The sequence below is a fragment of the Chanodichthys erythropterus genome, chromosome 1 (genome assembly GCF_024489055.1).
Source record: "Chanodichthys erythropterus isolate Z2021 chromosome 1, ASM2448905v1, whole genome shotgun sequence".
NCBI classification, from domain to species: Eukaryota; Metazoa; Chordata; class Actinopteri; order Cypriniformes; family Xenocyprididae; genus Chanodichthys; species Chanodichthys erythropterus.
Genome location: NC_090221.1, coordinates 22,708,665 through 22,729,959, shown reverse-complemented (window position 1 = coordinate 22,729,959; position 21,295 = coordinate 22,708,665). Strand labels below are relative to the sequence as shown.

Here is a 21,295-nt window from a genome sequence, read left to right as displayed (position 1 = left end):
CTCAGAACTTTTGGACTTCTAATAGTTTAATGAAAAACATTTGAGCTCAAATTGAATCTCTATTGACTGCAGTTCATGAGGTCTGAGGTCTTTTCTCAAGAGAAGCTAAATAAAAATAGCTGAGAAGCAGGAGACTTAAGCAAAAGTCTCAGTTTGAGCACCATTTAATCTCATTTTTGCTCTTTCTCGCTGACACATGCTGCGTGTTTCTCAGTTACCACAGGCAGAGAAGATGACATCTAGACAAGCACAGTTGATTTGTTTTCTTTCTTTTATTTCAGATGGTACATTATCATGAATCACAGAAACAGTGAATTCTAATTTTTACACCTGATAGGAAACAGGGCACAGAAACAGAGGATGAGCAGAGGGAAAGAACCAGCACAATAAAACAGGTCCGAAAAGTGACCCAGAGGGCAGTGGCTGAGGAAGAGTTCAAGTGTGTGGGGAAGTCCATTAAAGGCAAGTCCAACATGGCACAGAGAGAGACATGCTCGAACCACAGCACACTCCACATGTCCACTCAACCAGTCACCGAATGGCAAGCATTTCAAGTATAATGACTATTTAAAATGTAATCTTGTGTGCTATTTAAGTATTTTCCCACTTCAGTTCCTTAATGTTTATGAAATGTCACATGAAGCGTTTTGCATGACTAAGCATGTGCAGCAATGAAGGAGCTCTGATTGGCTACATCACCCGGGGCTATGATGGACACAGTCATCATTCAGCGCCAACACTGAGGCAAATAATTAGGCCAAGACTGAATCGGCACACGTTTCTGCACTGGATTGATTGGAGGTAGAATCTGAGTTAAACACGGTGAAATATTTACAGGTGCAGTCCAACCCTTCCATCACTTCCATTCAATCCAGAGAAAGTGGAAACGTTCTGTTTGTTGATTCATCTGCTCATATTTGGTGAACTCTGGTGAAAAGATGTTTTGCCCAATACATTGCAATAAATTAAAGCAACGCAATCAATAGTGCCTTTATAAAATGCTCACAACTGCATTGTGATAAAAGTGACCAATATTCAATAAATAGTTCAATTTATAAAGAATAATAATCAGAATTATTCTGCCAAATCATATAGTTCATTAGCCTGATTAAACTGTGACTGCACCTTTAAATAAATTAGTCTAAATTAATTATATTTCAATGTTATACTACTTTCCTATTCCAACTGAATATGCAGAGATGACTATAAGTAAGCAAATTATAGGCTGGCACAAAAAATGATTTCTGTTTGAATTCTCTCAACCAATTGTGTAAGTTTGGGGCGGGAATTATCTTTTGGGGCAACCAGTAGCAGAGTATTCGGGCAACTTGTTTGAAAGCAATAATTATTTTTGCAATTGACGCTAACAGTGTGGAAATTACACATTTGCATTTTAACACACAAAGGGAAGGTGTAGATCTTTGTGAATGACTGCCTTTGCAATTCTCCAGAAATCTGCAGGCCTGCAAATGCTTAAGTAGACTAGAGTACTCAGTGTTGATAGTTTCATTAAAATGAACTGCAAAACAAGACAAAGACAATCCGTTAAGTCATTATTAAAAGTGAAAATACAGTGCTATGAAAAAAAAAGTGCACTCCATAAAAGCAGATTAAATACAGACACTATTTTGGGCATCTTCATTAGAAAAACATTAGCAGTGGTGATTATTTTCATGCAATTGATGGTGCATTGTGGGGTGACAAACAGTGGCACACAGTCCAGTGGGCTCACAGTGCAGAGCCAGGGGAGAGAGAGAGAGAGAGAGAGAGAGAGAGAGAGAGAGAGAGAGCGAATCAACATCAGTACAACTGAAATGAGTTTCAGTACGGGTGCCTGCAGCCGCCAAATAAATCAGTGTCCGCATACTATAATAATAAAGCTATGAGCCTACAGGGTAAACTACTCTCTCTCCTCTCTCTTTCTCTCTCTCTCTCTCTCATGCAATCTTCCCTCTCCTCTCTTTCTCTCCATCACGCTCGCAGCTCTCTCGCTAGGTTGCCTTTTTCTCTAACCCATACTCTTGCTCTCTCTCCTCCACTTTCTCCATCCCTTTATCCCTTATTGTGTGTTTATCTCTTTTCCTGTCCCTTGCTCCCTGCAATCTAGCACTCGGCACATAGGATTCGCTGTGGCAGGTTTCTCTTGTGTACACAGACGCAGATGGGCGCAGAGGAAATGCTAGACTCATATTAAGCAAATCTGTGTACAGGCCAAGTCGTGGTTGTAATGCGGCACACGCAAGCAAACAGCAAGAATTGTTATGGTTAATTTAGTGTGGGCTCCATCTCTTTAGCTCTGTTCCAGAACTTGGCTTGTTTTGAACGCTGGTTTCAGACATGGGCATTCTCACCAGCAAAACCATGCTGGTTAACCAGCTTTATCAGTTAAGTTGAGCTTGTTAACCAGCTTGACATGCACTAAACCTGCACATACCAGCATGGAAACTCTACTTACTATTGATTTCAATAGAGTTTGATATTAGCATGTTGCTAAGCTATCAACATGATATGCCAATACATATAAAAATATATAGTGCACTGCAAAAAAAAAAAAAAAAATCCTTGAAACAAAATTATGCAACACAGCATAAAATATAATGACTTGTTTACTGAGAATATGAGATTTTTTTGCATACTGTAAATGAGTTAATGCACTTTACTCATGTACAATATACATTTGCCAAGGTTTTAATATCTTTTGCAGTGTTGCTCAAGTAAATGCATTTTCTTTTATGGATTTTTTAAATATGTTTTACTGATAAACAAATCTAAAAATGACTAATTAAAAACTCATTAAGAAGTAATTTTTTACAGCGTATGCACAATAATTGGGTAAAATAGTTTTTTTCGTCCTGTGTTCCAGTTAAGATATCTAATAATCCTTGAAACAAGATTACTTGATAAACAGCATTAGATATTAAGACATGTTTTCAGAGAATACAAGTGTATTTGTCTTGTTGCATTAGGTGTTATTTTGTTTGAAACATAAATGATTTAGACCCTTCAATACTTATATTAAAAATACATTTGTTTTAATATCTTATATATTGTTGGTCAAGTAAATGTATCTTGTTTTAATAATTTTTAAATGTTTTACTGATAAACAAGTAAAAACAAGACTAATTAAAAACTCATTAAGATTTTTTTTAATTAGATTATAACTATTTTTATCAGTTCTTTTCAGTATTAAATTAAATATGTTTATAACCAGTTTAGTTCATATTAAAATTTGGCCAAAACAAGGTACTGTATCTTACTACATTTCAACATTGTAGGAAGTAGGAAGCTCACTAGGTTTTAGAACAGTGAACACTTATCTTCTGTCCTGAAACTTTTTTGCAATGTGCATTTATTTAACGCATGGATTATTTGTTTATTTTTTTCTGAAATATTGTAATGTGAATCACTGACACCCATGCCTTTGCTCTCCTCCTCCGATGTCACTCATTCTCTGCCTCCCCCTGTTATGGCTGGGCGGACGACACTGGCCCCCGATAACAATTAAAAAATAACAACAGCCATCATAAAGGCTGCCCGCTATTTCGACAGGCACATCAATCCAGAAGCGCTCTCGTTTCTTCTCTTAATTAACCCTGCTGATTGAGCGGGTGTGCTGCGTGGCTCACTGACCTTGCCACATAGGAGAAAACGTTGAGGAGCACGACGTCTGTTCAATCAGAGAGCACTCCTCTGTGTTCCTCCGCATAATAGATCAGTTCACAATCTGATTGTTAAGTCATGTTAGGGTAATCTAAGGTGCTTCATGAGAATGCCAGATGAGATATGAGCACTTTAGCTAAGCTTTAATTTCTTCCAGAGAGGAGGGGGAGGGAGGGGAACATGTTCAGTAGCCCTCATGGTTTAAAAAAACATCTGGAAGAAAGTAGATAGACACTGCGTTCAAATATGCGTACAGTACTTCCCTTCACACCATTTAAAAGTTTGGAGTCAGTAAGGATTTTTTTTTTTTTAAATAAAGGAATGGTGCATTAAATTGATTGAAAGTGACAGTAAAGACATTTATAATATTAACATTTTTTTTTAAAATAAATGCTGTTCTTTTGAACTTTTTATTCATAAAAGAATCCTGAAAACAGTATATCACAATCTCTAAAATATTAAGCATCACTGTTTTTAACATTGATAAGGATCATGTGACACTGAAGACTAGAGTAAAGATGCTAAAAATTCAGATTTGAACATATATTCAAATAAAAAACAGTTATTTTAAATTAATTAGTAATACTATTTCAGAATATTACTGTTTGTACTGTATTTTGTATCAATTAAATGCAGCCTTGGTGAGCGTAAGAGACTTTTTTCAAAAACATTAAAAAATCAACCCCAAACTTTTGAATGGGAGTGCATGTAGAAAAAAAATACTGTAGAGTAATCTAATGATCATCAATTATATGTATTATTATTATTATTTGTATTATTTTAATAGTTTTTTTTAATTCTTTCAGGACAAGAGTCTAATCAAATGAAATGATAAAGAAATTACATGATGTAAAATAAGTATTTACTTGCAATGTAAATTAAAAGAAATGCTACAGAGGTTCAGTGGGGGTTCTAGGGTTCCAAAAAGGGCCTTCATAAGGAGAAATGACTTAAATGATTGGACAATATTGTCATGTTTAATAGGTTATGTATAGTGATAAAGTATGTTCACAACCTGTTTAAATTGAAAATTGAAATAAAATTAAACATTAAAACAAAATTCATTCTTTCATTCAAACTAAATCCATAAAATGATCTCATGATTCTATATATGAAACGCCTGACTTCTATAGAACCTTTTCTTCTAAGAGTGTATTTTGATGATCTAGATGACAATATTGTGATAATGTTATGTTTTCGAATCTTGTGGTCTAAGTGGAATAGGATTCTGCGAGGGACCAAATCTTGTATTTTTACGACATACCTACTGAACATACTCCATCAACATTTGAAAAGTAAGTTCTTGATCGAATTTAGTACGAGTGCGGCCATGCTTTCTCTTTCTCGATTCCATGGACATGCACGAGAGAGAATGAAGAGAGAGCAAACGAAACGAGATTGAGAAAAAAGCCCCGGTGTCAGCAAAAGATTTATAAGAAACAGAAAAAGCATGTGATTCCAGACTGTAAGTTTTTTTCTTTGCTGGAGGGTTTGAGTCTCTCCCCGTCTCTGTCTGTTCTTTCCCTTGATCTCTCTTTTTCTATTTCGTTCCCATCACGAGTAATTCGTCCCCGTGAACACACAACAAGATAAACAGTTTGTGTTGTAAGCCATTATCTCTGTGAAAGTAAAACAACAGGCACAGGGAGAGGTACCAGGCGACAGGCGGTTGGAAAATGACTTCCTGTTTCTTCCCCTCAGGTTCTAAACCCAGACCGGACTCCGACACCTGCTGTGCGGCCATATATTTATTTATTTAGTGTGTTTATTTCTTTATTTTCGGCTTTATTACTCATGTTTTTTCTGTTTGTGGACGTGTTTTTTTATTTATGCCCCTGGTTAGAGTGCACAGTCTGTGCTGAGTCAAAAAATGAAAGCACATCGCAGATAGAGCAATAAATGAAAACCGCTTGCATCTGCACGATCGGCTCCGCAGCAGAGCAGAGGCGTGTGTGTGTGATTAGGTGTGCGGCCTGACTCTCAAGACACGGAGGCGTGTGAAACCGAAGATTTGGGAATCGTGCTCGACAAGTTTTTTTCTCTCATGTCGGCGAGCAGTGATGTCAAGCGAATCACGTACTTACAAACACACATACTTTTTGTCTCATTTCATACAACGAACATGATCAGCGACAATAAACACGGCAGGTTTTCCAAACACAGGAAATGCAGATTGACGGCAATGTTTTCCTGGTTTAACTCACTTTTCTGAAGCACACTGACACTGACAATATATACATGGTACGTCCAAATCATTCGGTTACCGTCGGCTACTGTCAGTCCGAGGAGTTGTGAATCTTCTGTGTGATTCAAATGATTCAGGCAGGAAATCCCATTCAGAAAGCGATTCCCTAATGAACAAGCAGCTATATCTAGTAGACCCTCTTCCCAAGGAGGAGAAAAAGAATGAATGAAAGAAGGAAAGAGGGATAGAACAGTTGTCCGCTCATTTTGCCCTCCGATCTATCGTTCTTGTCATCCCTCGATGATAGGTCGTAGAGTCTGGATGTAAGCGAGTACTTCAGGAGGAAGTGTGTTGGCGTGTGTTGTGTAAGAGAGAATGCGTGTGTGTGTGAGCGAAGGTTTTTACCCCCAGCGGAGGGCAATCAGCAGCAGAACCGTGAGTAGGAAGTGAGGGACAGAGAGGGTTGCGGCTGTGGAGCTGTGGACTCTCCCGGCTTCAGAGCCTAGGTTAGTGACTGTCGCCTTGTCAGAGAATGGAGGGATGACGTTGAACCCTCCTCCGGTTTGGTCTTCTTCCTCTTCCTCCTCTTCTTCCTCCTCATCTTCTTCGCTTTCCACCACCTTTTGGAAAAAGAGAGAAATGTCTCTTAAAAAATTTGATTATTTTTTTGTGCTTTTTTGTTTTGTTCTGTTTTTTCACCTTGTTAAAAGTGTGGTGCTCCCAGTCAAAAATGACCGGCCTACAAAAATGTGTTTATAAATCTCTTATCATGCGATGTTATTGCCAAATTTTGTATTAAATCTTTTTATTAACTTGTTTTCTTTCAATTAGGACAGGTTTTGTATTTCTTTTTGGAACTTTTGATTATAGGTCTTATTAATCTTAGCTTATGCATCATTTTTTTAGGTAAATAAGCATGAGTGGAGTTTTTTTCACTCAAACACTGAGGTGCATAAGCTCAGATCAAACCTACAATCAAACAGTCCCGAAAAGAAATACACAGCTTGTGCGAATTGAAAAAATACAAGTTGACAAAAGATTGCATCCAGTATTTGGTGATAATATAGCATCATGTGAGATTTAAAAGTGATTCAAAAGGCTGGTTATTTTTGACGAGGAACACCAAGGATCTTCAACACAGCACAAGGGTTAACTTGTTGCAACACTGTTTCAACCAATAGAGTGCAAAAGTGTCTGTCCACTTTTTTAGCGCCTTGGTTCTGGAAGTATTTTTCTCATTTTTTTTTTCCCATAGGGATTTTTAAAAGTCTTTGTCAAAGATTTATAAGCCAAACCAACCAGCTATGAGGTAAATCACAAACTTTGATTTGAAGCAAAAAAAAGTATTTGAAAATTGAACAAAAATATATATATTAATTAGTTTGAAAGAATAGGGAAACTGAATTCCAGGTCATTCACAGTGTTTCATGGAAGAGGGTGGGTACTAAAGTGTTCTTTTGGAGCCATCTGTCTTTAGTACATCTGTTCATAAGTTATCTTTCAAAATCAATTCCCCTATGGAGAAAATGAACGGGATTCTTACTTCCAGAACCCAACTGTTGCACTGTATGGTGCGAGTTTGGCGGGGATATTTGCAGTCTGACCAATGACAGTTAGAAAATGTTTTTTAAATTACATTTCCTTAAATACAAAGTAAACAACTTGCCAAGTGATCACTGCAATAACAACATGGCAGGAACAAACAAAACTAACAAACAATGGAAAGAAAAAATAAATATAATACAATATAAAAAAATCAAATAAATTCTAGCTCACTTGACAAAAATAATATGTATTTGTTTATATAGTACCTTATCTCAATTTTTGTTTTAAAATGTTTTATATATATATATATATATATATATATATATATATATATATATATATATATATATATATATATATATATATATATATATATATATATTATGATAAGTATCTGAGACAAAGTAATTTGGATGATGATATGTGAAATGAATCATGAGAAATCATGAGAATCACCTGTGAAATACAGTTTTAGAAAAGTAGGAGCAATACGGTGGTGAGCGTTTGTCAGGGAGAGGGACGGAGAGATCGTGAGGGAGAGGGATTAGGAACAACGATAAAAGAAAGAGAAAAAAAGAGTAGCGAGAGAGAGAGACAGACAGATGGGTATGAATACATTAATATTAATGAAGTTTGACTGATGCACCGCTGCTTGCAAACACCTTTAGTTAATCCGTTCAGAGAGAGAGAGAGAGAGACAGGCCAAGAAAGTGAGAAGCACATCAAGAGAGACAGATCAGGAAAGACAGGGACATTTGGAGAGGAGAGATTTGCTGGAGAACACAAGTGAGAGAGTGAGTCTAGGAAAGAAATAAATGACAGCAGAAACTGAATTGAATCCTTTTTGTCTGCAGGCCCAGATTATCTCTAAGCTGAATGCTGTTGTCTGTGTGTTCTGAGAACAGAGGATGTGAACGCAGTCCAAAGCGAGGACATGCGAACACAAAGACACACAGATCAGAGCAGCGTTTCTTGATAAAGTCTGTATGCCTATGGATGCCAAGGGATTATTTGCTTCTCTTCTATGTGGGCAGCAAATATACAATCCATTTTACAATACATAGTCAAGTAAGTGTTGCTATCATGCACGGTGTCATTTTCCTGAAGCGCTAAAAGCTGATCGGCTATCAAGAAATTACTTTTGCTGAATATTATGCTACTGCTAATGCTAATAACATGGCCAGGGGGTCAGGATTTAGCCGATTCACTTTAGTACTACACCATTATGCCATCAAAAAGCATGTTTTTTTCTTTGACAACCATTAAAAAGTGGCCAACAAAATGATTTTTGCATGAAATATAAATTACAAAAAAATCAGTATTGTAGAAGATGATTTATTTGGATGGTGTTACTCCCTGAAGCTCTAGTAACTTATTTGTCCGTCAAGAAAAGACTTTGGCACAGATATTATGCAGATTCTAATAGCTTGTCAATAGGGTCAAGGATTGGCTAGTTAGCATTAACAGTTTGCCTCTGCCGGTACAGTAGATACTATAACTGCACCATTATGTTGGCAAAAGCATTTTTTGTTCATTCAGAAGTAGCTAAAAAAAAATTTAATATAAAGTTATTTTATTAATTATTTTTATTATTTACTTATTTTAGAAGATTTTGGTAGCACCTTTATTTATCTGCACTTGAGATTTATATATTTAATTACAGGGCCTAAAACAATGTTTAAAAAACAAACCTAAAGTTCTCACCTGCCAATGGCTGGTAAATCTACCAGCCATAAATATTTTTTTACCAGCAAAGAAAGAGATTAATCATTATTAAAGTTACAAATGAGAGAGTGATTTTTTTGTTGTTTGATTAACATTAAAAACATAGACATCAGCCCTGAATATTAGGCTGCTGTCTCTTTAAGAGGTAATGTATAGATCCAGTATACTGTTTCACATGTGTTTTCTTTCTCAACTGTTTATGTTCACTTAAGACATAACTGACTATTGCTGCATCCCAATTCGCCTACTTATACTTTTTGTTTTTGTTAAGAAAAAGTACATACTTTTGAGTGTAAAGCAGAAGTGTGTGCAAGTTTTGGGACATACTACTTCGTCATAATTGCGTCTTTAACAGACGTTCTGTCACTTAGTTACCTGCAACTTATAACCATTTAAAATGCCCTGTCAATCATCTTGTCACAGTTAAAATCCTCCACATACAATTAAATTTAATTTCCTACCATTTCAGAGAGAAATGTAGTCGCACGTTGATCTGCCAGTCATTTGTCTTTCATGTGGAGAACTCTCCTCATGTTTACATAATGATGCATTTAAAAGTTAATGACCAAACGCATCGTTATAAAAGTTCACAATGCTGTTGCAGATGAAATATAATGTGGATAACATTTAATAAATATCTTTTCGTCAGGTTAGAAATTGATTTTTAATCAATCAAACCCCTTTATCTTAACCGCTCTGCTTAACCATCTGTCTCGCACATCCGACATGTTTGTAGTTTTTTTAAACACTTTTTATTCATATTTTTAGTTCTAATCGAATCCTCGTCCACAGCGCAATGTGTTATGGACAATATTAGCCATTAGAGTGTGCACGGATCTGCACTTCGGATTCTAACCGGAAAAAGTAGACCATCCAGGTATCTCTGGAATACTCATTTCAACATACTCAGATTTGGGACACACTAATTCTAATTTTGAATACTATTTAGGATGGATAGTATGTGAATTGGGACACTGACAATTTTTTATAAAGATACTTGCCAAGACGGGCATTTGACAATTTTTTTTGAACATGCCTGTTCAAGTAAAGACATGAAAGAGAGCTCAATTCAATATTCGCACGCTGTCTGAGACAGATTTCTGAGTAAGGATAACAAATTGAGTTCCCTTGTGTGTCTTCTTGCGCTTAAATATTTAAATTGGCTAGGCTTAAACTTTTGTGACGATGCAGCACTGGTCCATTAAACTGTCCTGGGCGTCGTTAATGTTTGTTCATGTTCATGTTCTCACAATATTGCATTTTTAGAATTCATAGAACAATTACTGGCCATTGCATTCAAAATTTATTTTTATTATTATTATTTTTTTTTTTTTGGGATGGTGTCACTGGCTATAAAGAAATTACTTTGCAAATACTATGCTAATGCTAATAACCTTTCACTGGGTGTATGGTCACTTTTAGATACAGCATAAAACCAAAGTAGCCACAAGACAAATTAAAGAGCTGATCCAGTGACGCTGCCTACTAAGTCTCATTGAGTCATTTGAAGTTTGGCGGTTGGCCATAATGAAAGAAAAATAAAGCTGACACCCTCATTCCAAAGCACAATATAATCTGACTAAAGGGAAGAGCAAATCGATATAGATTTAATTCCTTTCCATGATTGTGTTCTTGAGGGCCTGTGGGTTGTGTGATTGTTTCTGATTGAATTGATGGTGGCAGTTCAAGCAGTTTGATTCGACCCCACAGTGATCTCTTTAGGTACATGTGGCATTTGTTTACCATCTTTGTGCATGCCCGAAAACCATGACATCAAGTGAACATATCCGTGAAATCACCATTTTAAAGTAAGATAAAGACCAAATAGGATATCTTAACAAGGTCATGTCTGTAGTGGTTAGAGGTCGGACCTTAGGTCAAAGCATTCTGACCTATTGATTAAGTGTAAGAAATAGGTTTCTTTCACAGGCACTAAAGAGACAGAACAACAAAAACTCGCATTCATTACTCTTGTTCTAAAATCAATACAGTAAATTAATGAGGAACATTTTGGGATCATCTATTAAACACATGGGAAGCCAAATTAAATGCAGAAGGTGGGAATTCTGAACATGCATTTTTGTGCTTACTGTAGCGGCTGCAGGGGCGACAGCGTGTGACCGTGTGTTTCTGCAGTGACACGATCAGCCGCCCATAAACGTTTCACTTCAGTTCTCGGATCTATCAGTATGCTCAAAGCGGCAGGACTGCGGCTTTGTTCGGCTTGTGCAGCGAGTCGTTTTTGTAAATCTGATATATCAAAAGGGCTCAACCACAAGGCCGAACTCGTGGGTCATACGTCATATGAGGCTATGACCACAACAAGAGTTACGAATCAGGTTTATTGTGCTTACAAAGAACTCATACACATGGGCAGAGCTAAATAAATATAAAAATATATATTTTTCAAAGTTATAAATAAAAAAGTTTTGGAGTGTTTCGCAAGAAAATACAATTTCTACTTAACAAAATCTCATTATTATTTTAATGTGTTATTTGCCATTTCTTTTTAATTGTTTGTGAAATTTACTAGCAATTGTAAAAATTGTTTCTATGCCATTTCTTTCAGTGCATGTCAATTATTTTGAGTTGGCATTGGAACTGGAGGAGACTGATAGTTTTATAGTGGTTCTGTGTTAGTTCACTACTCACTGCATTGGGTTCAGGCAGCAAGTTGATGTTCAGCTCATCATGCTGGACCTGAGGGGAGGGGCGAGGTGGAGGAAGGGGCGTGCCCTCTACTGGACGAGGGGTGGAGCTTCCCATGTTATCAATGGCATTACCTGTAAGGTAAAGAGATTGGTTGAGTTTAAGGCTGCTTTTTTTTTTTTTTACAGTTTTACTTTTACTTATAAGAATAATTATAAGGATATGAATACAGATACTCATCTAAAATACGAACAATTTTAAAACCATTTAAGGACCGCATGAAATCAGAATTTTGTGACTTTTACTTTATGTCTGTTATCTGTATGCTAGCGTACTACAAAAAGTTGAATAAATATACATTTAGTACATATACATGTTCAAAATGTACAAAAACTGACTGAAAATAATAATGACATTATCTGGCATATATACTGTAAATTATTGTGGACAGCATAGTTAAAGGGTTAGTTCACCCAAAAATGAAATTTCTGTCATTTATTACTTACCCTCATGCCGTTCCACACCCGTAAGACCTTTGTTAATCTTCGGAACACAAATTAAGATATTTTAGTTGAAATCCGATGGCTCCGTGAGGCCTCCATAGGGAGCAATGACACTTCCTCTCTCAAGATCCATAAAGGTACTAAAAACATATTTAAATCAGAGAATATTTTTGGTGCGCCAAAAAAAAACAAAATAATGACTTATTTAGTGATGGCCAAATTCAAAACACTGCTTCAGGAAGCATTGCAGCATAAATTAATCAGTGTATCGAATCATGATTCAGATCGCGTGTCAAGCTGCCAATGGCTGAAATCACGTGACTTTGGCGCTCCGAACAGCAGATTCGATACACTGATTAATTTATGATCCGATGCTTCCTGAAGCAGTGTTTTGAATTTGGCCATCACTAAATAAGTCTTTTTTTTTTTTTTTTGGCGCACCAAAAATATTCTCGACGCTTTATAATATTAATATTGAACCACTGTACTCACATGAACTGATTTAAATATGTTTTTAGTACCTTTATGGATCTTGAGAGAGGAAGTTTCATTGCTCCCTATGGAGGCCTCACTGAGCCTTCGGATTTCAACTAAAATATCTTAATTTGTGTCCCGAAGATTAACGAAGGTCTTATGGGTGTAAAACGGCACGAGGGTAAGTAATAAATGACTTATTTTTCATTTTTGGGTGAACTAACCCTTTAAGATAATTTTGTCTTTTGATGAGATATGCTTGAGTTTGTATTAAAATCAGTTTCTAGCAAAAATACAGTAAAAACTAGGGCTGTAACGATTCACTCGTTTTCTCGATGCATCGATTATAATTCCTGACGATGCATATGCATCGATCTTGAAACATGTTTTTTGAATCGTGAATCGTTTATTTCGGTCGATAATCGATGTAAAATGTAAATAATCGGATTAATCGCGATTCTATAGTGATTCAGTGCTTTAAAATGTATAAACATTAAATTACTACATGAGCGATTTGATGGAGACGTGCACCATCATTTTGCGCCTTCCCTCACAGCTCTGCTTCACAGACACGCGCTGCACTCTTTACCGCCTCTCACTGGATTGCGCTCACGCTCAGTTCGTAGCCCGCGTTTGAGCTCTCCTCAGGACGACCACTGCTGTTCACATGAGCATAGGACAGTTCTCTATTAAGACAACAATAGTCCTGAATCAGACTGCTCAAGCCATTGATAAAGCTGCCAAGTCATTGTGCCGTCACTACTGTTGAAATAAAACGCTTTTATTGCGTGGAAAAGTCGGAAATGGTTCATTGACATTGCCTGAGCAGTTTCAAGGCGCGCATTTATTGCATGATCGGAGCAAACACATAATGTGTCTAAATGCTTACGCACAGTTCAATGAATGATAAATGAAATGCTTAACTTAATGTCATTAACTGAATGTGCGAGGAAACTGCTGAAATAACTACAACACTGACATAAGAGCGCGCGGTTTATCGATCAGATGCACGTTAAAGTTACGTTCGTTACTATAGCAACAGTAGAAACCCAGCGCGTTTTCTTTCAGAATTACCATAAGGAAAATGTTCCATATAAAGAGAACAAAGATGGCTTTTATAACTATTCCGTGAAGAAAAGTTAGTTTAAGAGTAGTTGGGAAAGTGCATGATCTCTCCATGTAAGCATTAGTATTTTTAATGTACCTGGAACAGTTTAATAAGGTTGTGTAGCCTTTAACAATATCCTCCACTATATTTAACATGAACTAGGCCTAAAAATACTTTTGAAGCCCTTTTAAAGTTTTGGCTTATGTACATTTCCACAAATGCCAATTTTTATAGGCTGTTAAAATAAAGTTATGTAGCATCATTGAGAACTAACATGAACCAACATTAACAATAGACAAAAGGGTTTTTCTGTTTGTTTGTTTGTTTGTTTGTTTGTTTGTTTGTTTTTGCCCTTACTCTCTGATCCCCTGAAGGCCGCTGTGTAATTCACACCCTGAATAAGACACGTTGAGGGAAGCGTTTCAATGTCCCTATAAATGCATTCGAATCGAATTAATCGAATCGCATCGAATTTTAATGTGAATCGTCTCGAATTGAATCGTTCTGAATTTGAAAAAAAACGTTCTTGAATTGAATCGAACACCTATGAATCATGAATCGAATTGAATCGCTGTCTACCCAAAGATTCACAGCCCTAGTAAAAACGGTAATACTGTGAAATATTATTTCAATTTAAAATAAGGATTTTCTCTTTTAATATATTTTAAAATGTAATTTATTTACATTATTCACTTTCAATCAATTTAATGCATCCTTGCTTAAAAAAATAAAATATTTGTGACATTATTGGGGTTTTGTTTTGTTTTGTTTTGTTTTGTTTTTCAGGTGAAAATTCTGTTAATATATGAAACAATTGAGATGGTAATGAGATCTAAATGTGATTTGTGCCAAGCTGTAACAAACTAAAGGCGGTTGGCTATTTAAAAAAGATAAGAAGAATCCTGCTCCAACAAGGACCCGCCACAACTTCCTGTTTCAATAGGAAATATGTCATCACAGAAAAAAAAAAATGTGAATGTTACTCTTTTAAAAATAAAGGTTCCAAAAGGGGTTTCAACCTTTCAGTGAACTGGGTTCCCTAAAGAACCTTCTGTGGAATGCAAAGCATCCATGGATGTTAAAGGTTCTTCATGGAAACACAGAAGCCAAAAAAACATTTATTTTTAAACCAGTGTAATTGCCATATTTACACTCTTTTTCTCTGACATTAAGATGATCTGTAAATGATATTCTGGGACACTCACGCAGGCAGGTGTTGCTAGTGAACATGCGCAAGATACGCAGGCAGTCCTGCCACTGGTTCCCGCTGCCTTCGCAATTACACCACTGCGACACCTCTGTACTGCTGTTACTCACATAGTTTGGTGTCATAATGGTACCTGCAGAGGGAGTGAGAGAAAAAGAAGGGATGAAAGCCAGCCAGAGGAAAAGATCCCATGCCAATTAGCCCAAAGCCCATCTGGGAGAATCTCCAAGCAGTGTAGTCTATCCACCCCATACCCCCCCCCCTCCGCTTTAATTATGTTGCCTCAGGTTGTCCTGTTAATTCAATGTAAGTGCCACACTGGGTTAAAGTAAACCCACAACATGAAGTTGAACCCAAAATCCTCTGACCAATTGTTCCCATTACCAATTCTCGTTTCAGTGAGCGAACTCACTCCAGGAGGACGCAGAAGTGCTTGTCATTAAAAATGTAATATTATTTAAGTACAGACTGAGCAGTGACGTATCGATTTGTGCGTTTTGTACTCTTCATTAAGCTTGCGTCCATTTTTTCAAGGTCGTCCAAGGTGGTTTCTCACCGATGAGCCCAGCATAGGCCTTGAGGCACACGGCTCCACTTTCCCGGAGACAGCCGGAGGGAGAGACAGAAGACGGCTGACAGTTCTGCTGGAAATCAGCCAATCTTGACCTGATGGACCAGACAAATTTGAATACAGACATAGGATGATTAGAACAAAAATGTATGTCAAATTCTGATATATATATATATATATATATATATATATATATATATATATATATATATATATATATATATATATATATACAGAATGTATGATTAGATGCTTAAATCTGATTTTTTATTGATTTATACCATGTGAATTTATTCTTTATTAGTGTGTACAGTAGGGCTATAACTTTTTAGCTATTTTTCAAATGAAAGATTTCCTCTATCATAAATCGATGAATGTTTGCTTAAAAACAATGAAAAAGAGCCTAATTCTTCCAAGTTTTAAAAAAGGTCACCCCAGATAAAAAATTGGAACAACCATATAACAAATGTCACTGCTTATAAGTCAGCTTATAAGATTGTTTCAAAGCAGCTTTACAGTGATAACATTAAAATTACGCATTTCAACTGTTAGTAAAGATCATCAATTGCTAAATTAGTTCATTTAATCTATAGGCAGTTCTGCTTTATGAGCAAACATCTCAACTTGATACTTTTTGATATTTGTTTCAGTAGCAATATATAATGTCGCACAAGATAAGTGATACTACCTTACAGAAGAACAAGTCTATCTGGACCAATAAAAGAAGATGAAGTGTGCCTTTAAGTGCTGAATGCCACTCCAAAGTGGAAATTTCAAGTAGTCAAAATTAGGGGGGGTTCTTGAATATTAATTAGGTGATGTAATGTTCACCCTATAGTTGAAACTGGTTTACTGACAAACAAGTTATGTGGGTGATAGCTTAGGTTAATTGTTTACCAAATGCATGCTTGGTCATTCAACTGCTAATGCAACTCACAGTGGCTTCTAATTTTAAATTAGCTTAAATTTTTACATTTTCATTTTCCTTTTTAATTTTATTTTAGGTTTTAATAATTTTGTCTATTATTGCTATTTAGCTTTATTTTATTTTCAGTCACATTTTAGTAATTTTAGTACTTCAAATTAAACATTTTATTTCAGTTTCAGTCAAGTTTTTTTAAGTTAAAGCATTTCATCTAATATTCATATTTTATTTCTGAGTTATTTCTATTGATGGAACATTTTTGAATAGTAGTTTTAGTTAACAATGAATAAATTGTGATTTAGTAATTTAATGAGTGATTTGATTTTTTAAATATCAAGGACTGCCTTTTTTGACACAATGACCCACGCTAAAGAAAATGTCATGTTGAAGGTTAGTGTCTGCATTTTCCAAACATTTCTCATTTTTATCCTTGTTTAAATACACAGTAGACATGTCTAATCGTATAGTATGCGACCTGTTGTCCTTTCTTCCATCCAGCTCAGCATATTCTGTGCTATTAATGATGCTTAGATAAGCATTACTGCCAGAGACATCTGTTTCTAGAAGAAGATAAAAGGGAAGTCTTGTACTTCAAGAAGAAAGGTGGAAATGATCATGCTGTGCTGTTATCAATGCTGAGGTTTTATCTAGTTTGAAAGAGGGGTAGAACATCTGATGACAGTGTGATATGTCAGAATCAGTTACACAAATTGGTTCTTTCACACAGTTTTTTTTCAAAGAACTTATTCAAATTATTGATTCAGCAGATCTTTACATCATCATGTGGTCTCTGACATTCTGGCATGGCGTTACATGCTCTAAAGCATTCAAAGAAAGCCATATGTAGCCGTTTATAACTTTTAAATTATTATTTGTTTAATACGGTAACCTTTTAGGTTTTTAATAATGTTGTTATCTTATGTGTCCCAGCACAGTTTGTTACAGCCATGATGTACTAAAAATGGAAAAGGTTTTTCTTTGCGCTTTTGACGTACAGAAGACAACATTGTCAGAACAATCTCCATTCACACAGATCTGCAAAAACAAGTAAAAACACTGTATTATGCTGCCAGGCCAGTAGTTGGCAATATCAACTTGCAATGTTTTTGTTGTTTACACGATGATAGTGGTATGATTTTCAAAAACCCATTATCAAAAGTTAGCATTTTCAGGCTACCAAAACACTATTGTTGTGTAAATGAACGGCATATAACATGTTTTCCAAATTTAGTTGAAAACAGTGTTGTTCATTTACATGGAAATGGCGTTTTGGGGGCCTAAAACAGTCACCTTTTAGAAATGTGTTCCAAAGTGGAAGTTTTTGAAACCTATACTGTTGTTATCTCTATGTAAATGACAAAAACATGACTTTGTGATAATGGTGAGGTCATGTGCATGCAATTGACATGTTCAGTGTATTGGTGTGTAATGTTTCTTTACAAAGTGACGTTATATTACTGTTTTTAGACACTTTAGTGGATCTGTGTGAACAGGTATTGTTTTAACAACTTTGCCGTCAGTACGCAATGAAAAAACTTCTCTATTTTTAGTACATTGTTGTGCCATAAATGAACCTTATAAATAAAAAAACACAAATTAATTTAAATAGTTTTGCATGTTTCAGTAAAATTTTGTTTATTAAAATCAACTCTGTGTGTTTTACAATACATATTTTTTACTATATACACTACTGTTCAAAAGTTTAAGCTCAATAAAACTTTTTTAATGTTGAAAGAATTCTCTTATGCTCACCAAGTCTACATTTATTTGATCAAAAATACTGTAAAATTAGTAAAATTGTGAAATATTACTACAATTTAAAATAGCTTTTATCACTTTGAATATATTTTTAATACATTTCTTATTATCAGTGTTGAAAACAGTTAATATTTTGGTGAAAACATTTTCTTTCAGGATTCTTTGAAGAATAGAAGGTTCAAAAGAACAGCATTAATTTCAACTAGAAATGTTTTGTCATGTTATAAATGTCTTCACTGTCACTTTTGATCAATTTAAAGCATCCTTAAATAAATAGGAATTAATTTCTTTAGAAAAAATCTTACTGACCTTTAAACATTTGAACAGAAGTGCAAGGCATTTTATCAGAAGGCAGTAACATTATTATTACATTAACATATTTGTAACATTTCTGGTATTAAAGACTGCTGACAAAAGATGGTATCTGATATTTTTACTATGTACTAACAGACACATATCTCACCTGCACAGGATGTCTTTAAGGCAGTAACTCTCCAGATGAAGGCAGTTGGGCTGTCCATCTCGTTCCTCATAGGAACAGGAGGGCACAATGGTTTTTCTCCTTCTCTCCCCACATAGAGTATCCGAACAGGGGCAAAATAAGACACCAAAGCTGTACTCTTCGGGAACACGTTCCAGGAACCTCCGCAGAGCCCGGTGACATTTGTGCCGGTTACAGTGGTTCGTGCCAGGTATGATCTTAGTGCAAGCTAACGCATACTCAGAGCGCAGGGAACCGCATTTCTCGTACAACCCACAGTCCTGAGCTGCTTTCAGACACTGGTTCTGATCCGTCAGAGGAAGGGATGACACTGAGAAAGAGGAAAAGAGACTTTCAATTAAGTATCCAAATACTTTTTGGGGTCTGTATAAAGCACATATAAATTCACACATAAATTCAACAGCAAGACAACAACGAAAACATTATTAAACACAAACATGTAAAGATACAGTGATACACAATACATCCATCATCACAGTGCATTCAGCTCTGGAGGAAAACATTTTATTTGGTTGTATCACTGATGTGGCTGCAGTACCTGAAACTATTGAGGCTAGTTTTGATGTCTCAGTATTTCTCACGAGTTCCAGTTCAATGTCTTCATATGGGGACGTCTCAATGTCATCATAACCTGCAATACATACACACACACACACACACACACACACAACCATAAGACATCAGATTGTTTGAGACTAATTAAGCACACCTTATAATTACACCTAATTAACAGCAATGCATTTAATAAAATTGCAAAGATCATATAATATATCTTCGATTATGATTTACATAGTTCTCATGGATTTTAATAAGAAGTCAGTGTTTGTGATATATGCATTTGTTGAACTGACAGTTCACAGATTTAGGGGTCTGGATCAAGACAAGTCAAAATAGTGACGAGTCTATTTGTATCACACAACCCTGGGGACGCCGCATGCCAAGATAAGTATGAAACCACACACACACACACACACACACACACACACACAAGCTTGCCTTGTACTGTATATTTGCTCTTCTGGTGACTTTCTGTTCATATCTATTGTATTTAAAATAATATATATAAGGATGAAAAGGATAAAAGTATTAAACTTTGGCACGTATCTTGTCCCATTTGTGCTACATAAATCATCCACTTACATTGAATGTACTTCATTTTTTTATCAGAACTATATTATTTTTCTTTCCTTTTTATATATTTTAAAGATTTTTTTTATTTATTTTAATTAAACTTTTATTTAATTTTCTAATTTTATTTCCTTTTTATTTATTTGAAGTTTTTATTGCGTTTAAATTACATTTTTTATTTATTTTAAATTTGTATTTATTGAAATGTATTTATTTATTCTTAAATGGTTCTAAACTTAGTTGTATGTCTATGTAAAGCACTTGCATGAGTTACCGCTGTGTATGAAATGCACTACAGTAAATAAATAAATCTAAAATCTATCAGAGACTTAGGACAGCTGCCTAACAACACCCTAGTAACCACCCAGAACACCTTAGTAACCTCCTGAATACCCTAGCAACAACTTAAAATGCCTTAGCAATGGATTATGAAATGCTGGTATATTTATCAGCAAGCACCACAAATATTTTCTTCAAAAAGTCTTGTCATAATTACTTAACACTTAGCCTAACCCCAAAATACACATTTTGTCATTTCACGAGCCTGTTATTTTTGTGTCGACATCCCCAGAAGGAGGTTTTTGTCATGATGTGATATTCTTTTGGGGACATTTTCTGAAATTTTGGTTATCAAAATCTGCCCACACACACACAGACACGCATACTCAGACTCTTCAAACAAATGCAAACAGGCAGAATCCCTTCTGTCATCTTGTTCGCGCTGACACACACGCTACATTTCAATCTACGGAGGCGCTACATCAAGTGTGCTACATTCACAATTACATGCCTTCCTTATTGTGGCGCAGACGTTTTTTGTTTGCAGAAGAGCACTTGACATTTCCAGTTGATGTGTTTTAAAAGCACTTATTTCTGAGACTGCTGATCATCCCGGGCCCTTCTGGCCCCTGCGGCCCCTGCGCTACACTCAAACGCATGACGAATCCACTGCTGGAGAAGCCTGAGATTAGTCAGCATTTACAACAACTCTTGATGAGTAGCTGTGGGAACCCATCTTCCTGTTTCATGAGATTTAATATTAATAAGCCATATTGGGTGGGAATATGGACTCAGAATCAATTAATTTTGCAGCCATTCCTTGATGATCCCCCGGACGTCATTTACCAGCATGCCGTAATCTCTTTTGCTCATGAGCAAACACACAAGACGGAACCAGACACCCTCGACGGAATGAAGCAAATTCCGGTTCCTGCATGCATGCGTCTGTCCCGCCGAGCATAATGAACAGATGAGGGAATGACGAAATTAATCACGATACCACTGTCAGTGAGCCAGTCGTTTGTTTAGTGTCTGACTGGGTTTTATGCCTCCTTGCCATTTCATACACATTACTG

General features: G+C 35.9%; 1 protein-coding gene across 2 annotated transcripts in view; it reads right to left on the bottom strand.

Moving 5' to 3' along the window:
- Positions 1–262: 262 nt before the first annotated feature.
- The window catches only part of gfra3 (GDNF family receptor alpha 3), a 31,096-nt gene continuing 10,063 nt past the window's right edge, over positions 263–21,295 (bottom strand). The window contains exons 3-9 of one of the 2 annotated variants that reach the window (XM_067390609.1): positions 19,351–19,443; positions 18,774–19,122; positions 15,613–15,722; positions 15,055–15,189; positions 11,768–11,898; positions 6,251–6,465; positions 263–3,873 (exon numbers count right to left, since the gene is read on the bottom strand). In XM_067390609.1, the coding sequence (XP_067246710.1) occupies positions 3,855–3,873; positions 6,251–6,465; positions 11,768–11,898; positions 15,055–15,189; positions 15,613–15,722; positions 18,774–19,122; positions 19,351–19,443 (1,052 nt within the window). In that variant the 3' untranslated portion in view covers positions 263–3,854. The remainder of the gene's footprint in view (positions 3,874–6,250; positions 6,466–11,767; positions 11,899–15,054; positions 15,190–15,612; positions 15,723–18,773; positions 19,123–19,350; positions 19,444–21,295) is intronic. The other variant, XM_067390616.1, reaches the window with a different exon arrangement.